Source organism: Arvicola amphibius, chromosome 4 (assembly GCF_903992535.2).
Source record: "Arvicola amphibius chromosome 4, mArvAmp1.2, whole genome shotgun sequence".
NCBI classification, from domain to species: Eukaryota; Metazoa; Chordata; class Mammalia; order Rodentia; family Cricetidae; genus Arvicola; species Arvicola amphibius.
Genome location: NC_052050.1, coordinates 151,299,004 through 151,313,371, shown reverse-complemented (window position 1 = coordinate 151,313,371; position 14,368 = coordinate 151,299,004). Strand labels below are relative to the sequence as shown.

Here is a 14,368-nt window from a genome sequence, read left to right as displayed (position 1 = left end):
CGCTAATTAAAGCCATGGTCAGCAAACAAAACCCAAATGCAAACAGAAAGACCCACACAAGGAGACAGAGCACTGGCTGAGGAGAGCAGAGGACTCTGGAAATGAGAGGAAGATAGGAGAGGGTCAGGGTGAACACGATCCAAATACAGTGTAGAAATACATGAGAATGTCATAACAAACCCCATTATTATGCATAATTAACATATGCCAAGAAAACCCCCAGTGGTCTAAGGTCGAATTTTCAAACACTTAACTTTATATAGGAGATGCTGAGCAACAAAAAATAAAACGAATTACTCACTTTCCTGCATCCCGAGCTTCATTTTAATAAAGTACACTACAGCTAACTTTCTTTATACATTGAATATTAATGCAGATTATCATGAGAAATACAAGTCCATTTCATGGGGATTATATTATCAAGACATATAGAAGAGGATGCTAGAATATTTGCTCATTTGCTATCTAGCAGATGAAGGGAAGTTGTTATTTTGGAGCCTGGTAGTACTAGAGGAAGCTATCATGATGTCTAGGGACCATGCAAGGAGAAGGTAGAGGGAGTCACGTTGGAGCGAAGGGAGGAGAAACAATGGAGCACAACAAGGCCAGGCTGACCTATACCACAGCAAGGCAAATGGGATGGAGTGCAGAACTAGAGCTTGACAGAGTATTAATACGAACACCTCCCCTTGCCCCCTTGAAATGAACAGAGACTCATCGCCGCCTGCAATGAAGAGGAGAGTATCAGCAACTTCTGGGGGCTCAGTCCTAATCAAGACATGTGTGGCAAACCTTCAAAGTTTCAGGGATCCTTTCAGGAGTATGTGACATATATAGGAGCCAGAAGATAACAGTGAGGAGACATGAAATGCCATTGTCTAGACTCAATACAACCACTGAACTCACAGTCTCATAACAAACAATTGCAGTTACTGTACTGGGCACACACAGGACTAACCCGGCCAACGATCAATCAAAGAAGGGCCCATTCACAGGATCCTACTTTTAACCTCTGAACTATTGGCTAATGATGGGTACTGGGAGAGGGGGACCCCTGGATTTATTTTTGCACACTTTGCTGAACATACCAGGCTCCCACAAATGGCTCCAAACCCAAGGTTCCATACAGAGGGCTCTGTTTAATCTTAGTGGGGCACAAAACAGAACAAATAGATATGAATATGAGAGATTTGTGAGGAGTGGAGATCATAAGGGTGGTAGGGAGATAGGGGCGGGGAGCAGTCAACATGCATTACAAATGTGTGCATAATACTAAAAACTAGTATAATTAATTAAAGCAATGTTATAGATAAGCTTTAGGTGTTTTCTAGACCTAAGTAAGAGGATAGTTGATTAGAATCAACACTGACAGTAAACCTGCCCTGGATTAAAATAAATATGTTTCTAATATCGCCTGTAGTATTTTCATAGGAGATACTCTTTAGATTGCATAGAACATTTTTCTACTATCTTCAATCATTTTAAGAATAACATCAACGCCTTTAATCCCAGCACTCGGGAGGCAGAGGCAGGCGGATCTCTGAGTTCGAGGCCAGCCTGGTCTACAAGAGCTAGTTCCAGGACAGGCTCTAGAAACTACAGGGAAACACTGTCTCGAAAAACCAAAAAAAAAAAAAAATAACATCAAATAAGTCCTTCTCAAAATTACCATTCATACATGGGGCTATTTCCCCCAATATGAGAAATACACAAACTCAGAGTGCCCTCTATGTTCATATCAAAATAGAAACCCAGCATCTTTTGGTGGAACTTGAGTACTCAAAATTCTTGTGTGTTTCTGAAACTGAATTTTTGCTGAAGTTGTTATGTTCCCAGATAGACATTGCAAGCAGAGCATTTGAACGCTGACTGGTGTATGTCATTTTATATGTGCTGTGAACTCAAGGGCAAACTCTCTACCTCTTAAGCAGGCACGTTGGACGTGCAGAATTCCGATGCTGCCTTAGAGAGATGCTTGCTAACATGGCATACTGACTCCACAAAGACAATCATTGCTATCCAGCCTTTGGATCTCTCCTGCCTCTCTTCTCTCAGCCCACAGGCTTCCAAACATCTTCCAGCAAGGCTTATTTCTTCTGTTACTGACATTTCCCTCTGTCTACTTTCTCTATATGAAAATATAGAGAAATATAAGTTCTTTGAACTCAAGGGGTATGACTGAACAAGTGTTTTAAGGAGTAACAATCAATTGTTGGAATTAAATAATCCTATTTAATTCAATTAATGTGCTAATTAATAAGGGTCCCCTTCTGAAAGCTTAAAGTCATCATTGTATATCTTTGAGTATTCCACTGTTTTCAAAAGACAATAAAGAAAAAAAAAACAACTGTCAACTAATCCCAAATTATAGGAACATACGAAACATTAAAAATAAAAAATATTGAAATTAGTAAATAGGAATCTAAAATATATTTGCTCAACTCTTTATCACTTGTACCCACATTTAATGATATAAATTCCCTCATTTCTACATGAATATAACTCTTCTGAGCTCCTGTGGAAATGGATCTATGAACAAGGGTAATGAGCAAGTTGCTATATTTGGTGATCTACAATATTAGGTCGACAAGCTAAAACACTCCTGTGCCCAACAGGCTTTTGCTGGCTCTGGCTATGTTAACTGCTTAGGGCAGATGGACCATGTGATTCTTCTTAATCCATGGTCATGATACCCAAGATTGCTAAGTCTTCTTGCTCCCAAGAGAAACCAAATTTATGTTTTTCCTTGAAATCTATCAGATCAAGACATTAGTTCTTTCAAAGAACCCTTGAAGAAGATGAAAAGGCAACATGCAGCCATGGAGAACATATTTGTACTCCATACGTCCCATAAAGGAGTATTATCTACACTATAGAAAGGGTGACAAAAAATCAACAAGAAAAAGCAATCTGAAATTGTCTCTGGAAAAGCTATATGCACAGACAATTTGTAGATGAATGAATCTTGTATACCATAGCCATTAAAGAAATACAAACTATCACTGTAATGACGCATTTTGTCCCCACCTACCAAAACGGATGAGGCCGAAAAATAAATGTAATTATACCAACATGGGTGAGGATTCCATGGAGAAGATTGCACATCTGTTGCTGGGGAGGGTGAAAATGGGACAGCCATTGTAGAAGTTAGTTAGACAATTTGCTGCAAACCAAAACGTGTGATTATCACAGAGCACAGAAGTAATTCTATGTCTGGGCATCTGTCCAAGAAAAGAGAAAGCCCGCACTCATGCAAAAACCTGCTCACAATGTTAACAGTATCCTTACTTACAGTAACTTATACTGGACCCAGGGCCACTACCTTTCGAAGGATTAATGAGTAATACACCTGACCTGTATCTGACTACGGAAAGCTACAAAGCCAAAAGCTAAGCTGAAATGACTAGTGTGGAACTTGGGGAAACTGTGCTAAGTAGCAAAGTCTATCCAGAAGATGGCATGCTCTGTGGTTTCATGTACATGATAGTCTAGGGCAGTACGTAGCAATTATGACAAAATTAGCAGTAGTCACCTAGGGAGGATATCTATGAGGAAGAACTTACGAGGGAGGCATTGGAAGTATACACACATATGTACAAGTGTACATGCACACACACACACACACACACACACACACACACACACACACAGAGGCATGCAAGCCATTACTGAATTCCACTGGATATTACATTCTCTGTACTATTCCTTGTCAATCTCCTAACTGTTCCAACTTTAGCAGTGTGTAAATGTCATTCATGGAGAACACCTTATAAAACAACAGGTACAGAATCAGCTTCTAACAATGTCATACCATGTATTGTGAATTCATAATAATTTCAAAGCTAAAAATAAGAATGATCTAGCAGTTATTTAATGGGTTTTGAAAATACAAGCATGTCATCATGTTGGAGGCACAGGAAAGGGGGCAGACTTGAGAGCAGGTTGACGGTGTGCAGGTAAGTCTGTTCATTTCATGGGGGCTCTGGCTGATCTTGGGTATAAAGTTTTCTGAGAATATTGACAAAGGCAGACATATTGTCTGCTCCTTAGCCTGTATCAGCCCCATCCCTGAGATCCTTCTTCCATGTGCCATACATATCACATAGCATCAACGAATTTCCTTAAAACTGGCTGTAGATAATGAATATGCTCACCTATTAGTAAAAACTTGGAATATTTACTTCAAAACTTTTCATAGACTGAATTCAAAGTTATCAATTATGGACAATCTGACTCATTCCTCCCCGGGAAAGAGAAGCCAGTTTGATTGTATAATTCTGTAATTCCATGAAGACACTAATGAATGAGATGTCTTTGCACTACTTCCAGTGTTCTCTCTAAACCTTTAGAGCATGTTCTCAATGAAATGGCCTGGCCCGTGGGATTGGCCTTTCTTCTTAACCCCCTTCTACCCACACAGTATTTCTTGATTCTGAAATCCACTGTCTTATCTGCTTTAAAAGCCGGCCTCATTAATTGATCTTGCTGACTTATTTTCTTTCTGTCTCCAGTTGACAGGCAGAGAGTGTAATTGAAGAAAGATCTTCGGTGATTGATCAATTTAGCCTTTAGACCCCTTTGACTGAGCTCCCAATGGTATAGTCACATAAATCATTTACCTGTAACCACATGGGCTCCCTCCTCTGACAGACATTAGCATTACCCCCACTCTACAAGCACCCGAAGATGGAACTGTGCCAGAGTTCCCAAGATAAAAAGGTTAGCTAATTTAATATTACACAATTTGATGAAAATGTATGTGACATGCTGAGCCCCTAGAATCTGCCATGGGTTTGCTAAGCCACACAGCGGTCCTTCCAGCCAGTGATGGCACCTTCTCTAGGCTTTTGCCTTCTGTTAAAAGAATAACAGGATGCAGCCGTTGGTCATTTTGCTAAGTGAATTCTTCTCTTTAGTTAATCAGTTAAGCTTTGCACTTGGTTTTTCGGGATACTCAAAGGGCTTTTTCTTTCCCCCTGGGCTTGAACTTCAATTTTGCCAGCTAGAACCCAACTGCGTCCTTTTTTTTATATATCTTAACAGAACGTATGTTCCTGGTTGCCTTGAGAAAGACATGTATGTGTTCCTGGTTGCCTTGAGAATGACATGTATGTGAGTGTCCTCTGGAATGTGATGGACTACCTCGCTTTGCAGACAATTTCTCGTTCGGCTTTTCCTTCCCCAGATGTATCTAGACATCAGCTTTTCGCAGCAAGGTTTTTCTGGGTATTTACGAAGATATTTCAGCTCCCGTGGTGACAAAAGCTTATTCAGTCGCTGCATAATTTACTAACCTGATTTATAAAGCGCTACATTAAATCTAGTACTTTCATGCGATATGGGGCTGGAGCCTTCTGAGGAAAGCGGAGATCTGTGATGATCGAAAGGCACCCTGGAATTACATGCGATGGAAGAAATCAGATTGGGGCAATTATCTCTCTTTTTATCATTAAACCTTCGGATGGCTGTTAGAGGTTAATGGAACTATTATTTTTCCTTCTTTCAAAATCCGCCTTAAAGCTGATCTGGCTGGCTCCGTAGGAGGAGCCTGGCTCTTGCTACTGCAGGCAGAGTTTCTATTAAGCAAGGAGAGAGATCACACACCACACGTGTGTGCTATCAATCAAATAAATCCTAGAGGATCTGTGTCCTGGAAATGAGCCCTGATGATGGGGGCTGGGGGGGACCTGCACACTTAAGCACAAGCATGGTATCTCTGATGACATTTTTTTTTAAATAAAACACAATATGATTTCTGTAGATGGGCAAAGCAAGTCAAGCTAATTGGAAAAAATCTTCAAGGGAGGACTGACAGAGCAACCATGCCTCTTGTTACCTGGGCAATTACAGACTGAAGAAGCTACCTGGAGATGGATTCCAGAGGAAGTGTCAGGACAAGAGTATAGCCACCTTTATCTGTGGCTTACACACTTCCTGAGAGAAAGGGGTGGTCTATGCTCTAGGCAGATGGGTAGATAAAAGAGGCTGGAATCAAGACATCAGAATGGTGACTCTATCTCAGAGTGGGTCACAGGAAAATACTATTCTAAACTGGTGAAAATGGTGAGCTTGATTCTAATCTAATCTAATCTTCCTAATCTCCCAGAAGTGCTCGATTAATGGGAACTCAGTTTCTTCTCTTCCTTCTTCCTAGCATCTACAGATCCATTTAGAAAAATAAGACCCAAGCCAGAAGATCTCCATGGTGAAACCCATTACTGGGGATTTGGGTCCCTGAGTCATGGTGTGCCTGGGAAACAGGAACTGACTGAAGATAGAATGCCTAAACATCGTGAGCATAGTTAATAATTGGTGATGATGACCACCAACCTTTTTATATGTTTCCTACATTTACTCTAAGCTTGCAGAAAGAAAAACTAGGAAAAAGAGAGTGATCGGGCTGGAAGGGTCAGTACACCATGGCCCAGGGTAGAAGGTGACATTTTTCCAAATACTCTGTTTCAGAAAATGGTTTGGCCAGTCACGGTATTTCAAGAATATCATACAAACATTCTGGAGTTCTGCTACACATGTCCCTGTGTCCTGAAGGAGGCCCTGCTCTGAAGCAGATGCCCTAAAAGTACAGATATAGATTGTAACATTACCCCTTCTACATAAGTCAATGGAAAAGCTAGCAGCCAGTATAGTGGGTGCCACCATAAACACACAATCAACTGTTGTCTGTCAATAACAGTCTTTATGCAAAGTTGGAATGAACTTGCATACACATCAAGTGTGTTTTTCAAGGTAGGTAATATCGATTACAAAACAATAAAACTATTGCTTACACTGAAAGGGGACAAAGAAATAAACTAAAAAAAGAAGGTTGCAGCACTTGAGGATATTTCTTTCAATATGTTTGTGGGTATTCGAGACCTACACAGCAATGCATGCTGCTGCCAAGTTCACCTTGTGTTTAAAGGCAGCTTTAGAATAGCCAAGGCTCTCAAACTCACTCTCCTCTCCTGCTTGACATAAACAACTTCAATCCCACAACATTCAATAGCCAGCAGGAATGCGCTGTCGATTTCTCCGTGTAAATCTACATTGAATTTGTAAAGTCATTTGTCATTAACTTTGCATGGGGAAATTGTTTCTAACAATAGATATCTGTGATTCTCTTGCCCCATGACTGTTTTTCTGAATGAGCTGGAAAGGTATTTACCTGTCCATCTTCCCAGGGAAAGCATCTAAGATGGACTTTGGCCCTGGAGAAAGCCCAGAAGAGGTGGAGGAGAGACTGTGTGTCCACTACTGTGCTCTGCAAACAGTGGCAGGGTTTGGTGCTGTACACTTGTGATCTCAACACCTGCCATAAGAACTGCCACAATACACACTACACACACTCACACACACACACACACACGCGAGAGAGAGAGAGAGAGAGAGAGAGAGAGAGAGAGAGAGAGAGATTCTCGCAAGTGCATGCATGACCGCAGTCCCAGTTTCCCCTTTAAAGCTTCAGCTCCTGTGGTCTGTTCCTACGGGTCTCAGATGAGTACATGTCTCACCAGACTTGCCTTGTGCAAGGGCATTGACATAGTGACCACTGTCACATCTTTCCCCTATGAGAATTCTCAAGAAAATGAATATGCCCGATGACGGTTGAGACATGCAGAGGGGTGACCTAGGGTGGTATTCACAGCTCACCCTCCATTCCAGCCTTCTGTTAGGGGCTTTTAGAACATATTTTGTCAGACATCATCAAACCCTAATTCGGGGAAGTCTTTAGAGTACCTGTGCCATGGGGGTCGCATTGGCTTGAATGTCCTATGCAGTCATAAGGGGCTGTGGCCTCCAAGTCCTCATGTAGGTCTGAGACATGAGCCTGAACCTCATTGAAGCACATTAGAAAGAATAAGGCTCATGCAAAGGGCACCGGCATCTATCTGCATGAAGTATTTAGTCCAGCAGAAATCCAAATGAGGCTAGCTGCCACGGTAAGTGGGAAGAGCATGAATTGTATCTCATAACTTGTCCTTATAGAGATGGTAAGGAATTCACAGAGCACAAAGGGAAAATGGCCATCCTTCTGGGCTCACAGTAGGCTCAGAGCTTGTCCTAAAAGGCCCACCTCCAGCCATCAGAACACAGGTACAAGTGAAACCAGTGTCTGCTTCTTTCTTGGCATCTAGAGAGTGAGGCCCCCTGCTGTTAAGCCCTGGGATGATTTAATGCATTTCGGACTCTGTTGCCTTAGACAAAGCTCCACATGGGAGTAACTAGCTGCTCAGTGCCCACCGCAGGACACAGACGGGAAAGGATCACTTAGAGTATTCTGGGTGATCTTCTGGATAGTGATGTATAAATGATGACTGATTCATCATCATCATTGATGATGAATCTTGGACCTGATCACAGCAAGTGTTTATAACCCCAGAGTCTGCCCCTCCAGCTTCCTCTGGAAAATACTTCACTGTCCTCAACTGTCTCTTCAGGGTCACACGTCTCCCTCACACACTGATCATGAAAGGCACCTGGTTTCTTCATTTCTTCCTTTTTCTCACTGATGAACCCTCAAGCAAGGCACAGAGAGTTTAGAACTGCCTGGATATGGGAAAAAAGGACTTTCTAATTCTCAAAAGGAAATGGTCTGTTACTTCCTGTATCAATAGGGATAGGAGGGAGAGTCTTGCATGAATAAGCTATGCCAATGCCACTCAAGTGAAAGAACATGTGCCCAGTGGATGGAGCCTCTGATCTAATGCTGACTTAACACAAACATACTGCCTGACAGGTGGTTCTGTCAAACTGTAGACCACCACTTCAAAAATTCCAATCCTAAAACTGACTTTGCAAAATTATTACCAACACTTTTTTTCTACCTGTAAGAATGCAGCTAGTAGTAGCAAAGCTTTACATTGGCAAACAAAATCCCTTTCTTCACACTTCAATCATCCAATCATTTCCACTGTTTAAAAATGTATCCTTCCCACCAATTTCATCTGAAAGACATAGGTTGTGACTATCAAGAAAAAGTACCCAAAACATTCACAGGGCATTAATTTCGCATAGCACCCCCTGCAAGCACTCAGATACGGGCTACCCAGTGGGCACAGAATAGGGACAATGTCAGCAGAAGTCCGGGAGATGGCTGAAGAAGGGGACCCAAGGCTAACATAATGTGTGAATACTCAGCATTGCAGTAGAGCCTGATGCCATAATCGATGGCAAGGAAATCCACAGAGAAAGTCTATAAGATGTATGTGACCATCTAGATGAGAACGTAGCTCTGGGTATACAACCAGGGAACACTGAACAGTCAGACCAGCTGTGAAGGATGAGTCTTTATAGATCAGGCAAGATGCCATCATTGAGTGAATGGACACTTCATCCACTCCACAGCTATTGAGAAAGCACAATGTTGCTGGGTACATCCAAACAGGAAGGGACTTATACTCTACCATACTGTGTTTGTCTTAGGAAAAACAGACATGCTGCCCAAATGTTCTGTTCTACAGACAATAGATTGATGTGGGATTTCTCTCTGTATGCTGTGAATACCATGGTATGGTTAATAAAGTAGCTGTCTTGAGCCTGTGATAGGCTAGGATAGAGCTAGGTGGGGAAAACCATATCGAATCCTGGGAGAAAGAAGGCAGAGTCAGAAATAAGCCATGTAGACCTGCCAGAGCCAGACGGAACTTTACCCGGTAAGCAACAGCCGCGTGGTGATACACAGATTACAAGAAATGAGTTAAATTAAGATGTAAGAGTTTGCCAATAGGAAGTTATCAATAATGGGCCAAGCAGTGATTTAAATAATATAGTTTCTGCGTGGTTATTTCAGGGCTGAGCAGCTGGAAACAATCAAGAGGCTCCTACTACAAATTGGCACCCAATGTGTGCTAGCTAAATCCACATAAAACCTGAGAGGGCTTGAAAAGGAATTCTAGACACTTAAAAACAAAGTTTGGCAGCATTTTTTTCAGATAGGCTCTGCTTGCTGGCACCATGCTGCAGCTCCTTTAAGAGAGGTCTTCCTGATTCAGCAGTAGCAACAACAACAAACACATGGTTTCAAAACGGCAGCACAAACTGCTCTGGCTCCTTCAGAAAGCCAAGCACTTGAATGGTATTTGCAGGCCTGGGTGCTTTTGTGCCCACTTGGGGTAGGGAGGAAAGTAGCTGAGACCATGCCCACGGCTCACCGCTCCCCACCTGGGCAGGCAGCAGGATCAGGCATTTATAGGCAGTAAGCATTGCAGATTTCTGCTGCCATGCATAGAGATATTTCTAGGCTGTGCATTGTGCTGCATGGCAGATTTAGCTTTTACTCAGATAAAAAGGGTTTGTATGCTGCATGGTGCTTCTCAGAGTTGAGGTATTGAGGATGGCTTTTTTACTGAGCAGTCTCAGAGGCAGTAAACATGCTTCCTCCATGCTGGACTAGGTGGAGCCAACAGGTAGGGTCTTGTTGGCCCTAGCCACACACTCAGCAAAAAAATGGGGGGGGGCACTTCTGGTCAGAGATAATTACAGATTCAAATAAAGAAAGACCTCTAAATGGGTCACATTGTTGAATAAACATACAAAGGCTTGGGAGAGAGAAGAAAAAGTATATAGAGAGTTATAAAAAGAATTAAATGGGTTTTAAAAACTAAAACAAAGTCTTTACAGAGATAGAGTAAACTTGTAGAAAAATAGAAGTAAAAAATAAAACAACCCACGTAAAGATGGAATAAACACAGAGAGGCTGGATTATGTATATTAATGTGTTTTCTTTGACATTTTTGACTCCAGAGAGATATTTGATTCTGAGGTCTGCTAAGCTAAACCAACACATATGTTTTAATGGTTTCTTGATTTAAATGTTTAAGTCTAAAGGTATGTTGCTTTGGAAAAGAGGTTCTTCTTTTGTTTTCACAGAAAATGAGAACCCGTGGTTTGCTTCCAGACTAACGTGCTTTAATGGACCAAGATCCCCTGAAAGGTTGCTGTGAACACCCCCCAAATACTTTGTCCAACAAAAAGCAGGAAACAGTTTGGAGAGAACTATGCCCAAATTCCCTAAATGGTTGTTTATAAATGTTTGTTACATTTAAAGGGGGCTATGCTATAGAGATTTGTGTTGGCATAGATCTTGGCTTATTGATATAAATTTAAGGTCAATTTTGTTATGCTATATGTGTATTTCTTCTCTTGATTAAGATATTGTGTTTGTGTAGCTCATTTGAAAATGTAATGTATAATTAAGAAATACAGGTTAATAGATAATCACCTATAATTATCAAGCTTATAGTCGTATTAGCTGGGTTTTCAAGATATATAGAAATATTTTAGCTAGATAGGTATTTTTCAAATCGTTCAGAGACCTTCAGAATATGGCACTTAAAATGTTGTAAGAACTTAAGATTTTCATGACACTGAGCCGCATCCGCTTCTGGCAGCACCAATCACTTCTAGAGGACGATGGGCATTGAAGAGACTCCTTATGAAGTTTGTTAGCCATCTGGGCAAGAAACTGTTCTTGCCTGGATTGCTTGATGGTATGCTGTATGAACTGGACACGCAGAACCCACAGAGAATGACTGCCGAAGCTGCCTAAAGAAGGTGTGACAGTCCTTCATGGTTCTTGCTTCGTGAAAGAGTCTGCAAGACAGACATTCTGCAGGACACAGAAAAATGTGACTGGCAAACTGTCAATGTAGGTAGAACTGTCTTTGAAATTTTCTACTTTGTGGAAAAGTCTGCTGGATATCATGGGCCTGTAGGCTGAAGATGGATGCCCCAACGATACAATGAATTTTGGGTAACTGTCCAGGCAGCAAGATGTCTTTGTCAATTCTAGAGTTTTGGAAGTTGCTTACAATATACTTCCTCTTTACTCAGGTAATATTATAGCTTTCTGGAGTCTTTGATAGATTTGAAGAATAGATTGTAATAATATAGTTTTTCTTAGTTATGATAAAAGATAAAGTAGATATAAATATTGTAACTGCAATTCTTGCTTGATACCTGTTTTGTTATATGTAATTTTACTATGTTAAAGTTAAAACCTCCCTTTTTATTTAAACAGAAAAGGGGAGGTAGTATGCGATTTCTGTCTATATGTTGTAAATACCATCGATTGGTTAACAAAGAAACTGTCTTGAGCCTGTGATAGGGTAGAATAGAGTTAGGTGGGAAAAACTATACTGAATGCTGAGAGAAAGAAGAAGTCAGAGAAAAGCCATGTAGCCCTGCCAGAGCCAGACAGAACTTTATCCAGTAAGCTACAACCACATGGTGATACACAGATTACTAGAAATGAGTTAAATTAAGATGTAAAAGTTTGCCAATAAAAAGCTAGAGCTTTTTTTAGGGCCAAGCAGTGATTTAATTAATACAATTTCTATGTGGTTATTTTGGAGCTGAGAAGCTGGAAACAAACAAGAGGCTCCTATTACAATAGATGATCAGGGACATTGAACAAGAAGACTCAAAGACCCAACTCCTCTTTTCCAAAGACACATCTAGTGTTTGTTGCCAGGGTGAGGGGTAGAGTAACTGCACAGAGAGAAGAGAGCCCTCCGGATGTCTCTGTGACTAATGGGTTTTAAGAAAGAAATCTTCAATGTCTAGTCTTTTACAGGAAAGATAGAGAACTGATTTGAGCTGTTTCAGGAATAGGATAACATGTCAGAAGATCAGGTCTAGTCTTTCTCCTAAAAAAAAATCCTTCAAAGCAGAATAGAGGAACAGTTGAATTAGAAGCAGTGTCTCAGAGAAGGAAGTTAGGAACCATTCAATCCACTCCTGTTTTCCCCTCTAATTGGTGCATCCATCCTTAATAGAAAGAAAGTGACTCACAGACAGAGTTTTTGTGGCTGCTGTCCTTGCTCGGTAGCATCTTGACTCCCCTGGACTTCAGTTCAATCGCCTTTTTCACTGAAAGAAAGACAAATATATTATTAGATGAGACTTGGAGTTCACAAAATCATCCTTTAATTTCACAGTAAATTCAGTCTTAACACCCTTCTACCAACCCCTGAGAGGGACCAGGATCTAAGAGGACAATGCTTTGAAACAGATGGAAAACAAGCTACAGATAATTAAGGCAGACTTTTCTGCAGCAAAGTATATCTCCCAATCATGTATTTAGAGTTGAAAATAATAGACAGTGGGGCTCAGCTTCCACATCCAAGCCAACTCACCATTAGTACACACAAATTGGTCTCACCAACCACACAGGGAAGGTTGTCCTATCAGTTTTCCACAGTGACCCTGACCCTAATGTTTTCTAAATAATTTGCTATATTCATGAAAGTGTTTCATAAAATTGGGTGTTGATCTTTCACTTAGTTATGTTTATTTAGCCACTTAAATTTTGTCAAATGATGTTGATGGGTAGCAGTATGGGAATGTGATGCTCAGAATTCTGCAGATGAAAAGTGAAGGAACCAACCTCTTTCCTTTCCCTTCCCTTCTCTTCCCTCACCTTCCCTTCACTCCCCATCTTCTTCCCCTCTCTTCCCTTCTCCTCCTTTCCCCTTTCCTTCCCTCCTCTTCCTCGTTTCCCCTCCCCTTCTCTTGCTTTTTCCTTCCCCTTCCTTCTCCCTCCCCTCCTTGCTCCCTTCCTCTTTCCTTTCCTAGCAGAGCCTTCCTGTCTGTGATATGCAAGGAAGTCCTGCATTGTGGTTTCATCCCTTAGATTTAGATAAAGACTGGAATTTTCTAGGTCCTGCCCAAAACAATACTGGGTATGAGCTGAAGTCTGTCAGAGGGAGGAACCCCTTGCTTTAAAAAATGAAAAAATAAACAGGGGAAAGAACCAGGAGGAAAGTGTGTGTGGCCTCCTCATCCTCTTTTTTTACTGCTCTGGTCTCCCCTTCCTTGCCTTCCCTCTAAAGAACCCCTCCTGGAGTCTAACTATTGGTCAGTCGATTTATTTCTGCGAAGGAGATGGCATAGAGCAAGTGAAGGTGACCAAGAGCTCCTGCAGCTCAGCGCTGTTAAATATTTCAATTAAAGACACGGCAAGCAAAATAAAATCCAGGCCAGCTGCTGCTTAGTCCCCAGAACTCCTCATTCTTTGCCCATTCCTGAAAACCTGTGGTGCCAGCCTTCTCCTGCCCAGGACACACAATGGAAGATGAAGCTTGAGACCCTACATCAAGACTGAATACAATCCCACAGAAAACACTGAGAGAAGGCCAGATGACGTTATGAGCTACACCTGTGTTACCCGGCCTTCCCTAAAGCCAGAGAAAGGAGAGAGGTTATGGGTACTTCTGACTCTACTTCTTTTTGTTAATTTTTCTGGAACAACAAAATGAAAGCAATTATCTGCAACCTACCACCTTTCTCATGAAAAGTGAGCTTTGTCTATTCTAGAAAGGAAATGTCTTTTCATTACCTAGATACTCTCTGTATCTGAGACTCACTG

The 14,368-nt window shown here is 41.3% G+C and overlaps 1 protein-coding gene across 1 annotated transcript in view; it reads right to left on the bottom strand.

Annotated features, from left to right (window-relative positions):
- Csmd1 (CUB and Sushi multiple domains 1) overlaps positions 1-14,368 on the bottom strand; it is a 1,175,551-nt gene that overhangs the window by 485,262 nt on the left and 675,921 nt on the right. Inside the window, exon 7 of the mRNA XM_042054928.1 lies at positions 12,793-12,870. Coding sequence (XP_041910862.1) covers positions 12,793-12,870 — 78 coding nt within the window. The remainder of the gene's footprint in view (positions 1-12,792; positions 12,871-14,368) is intronic.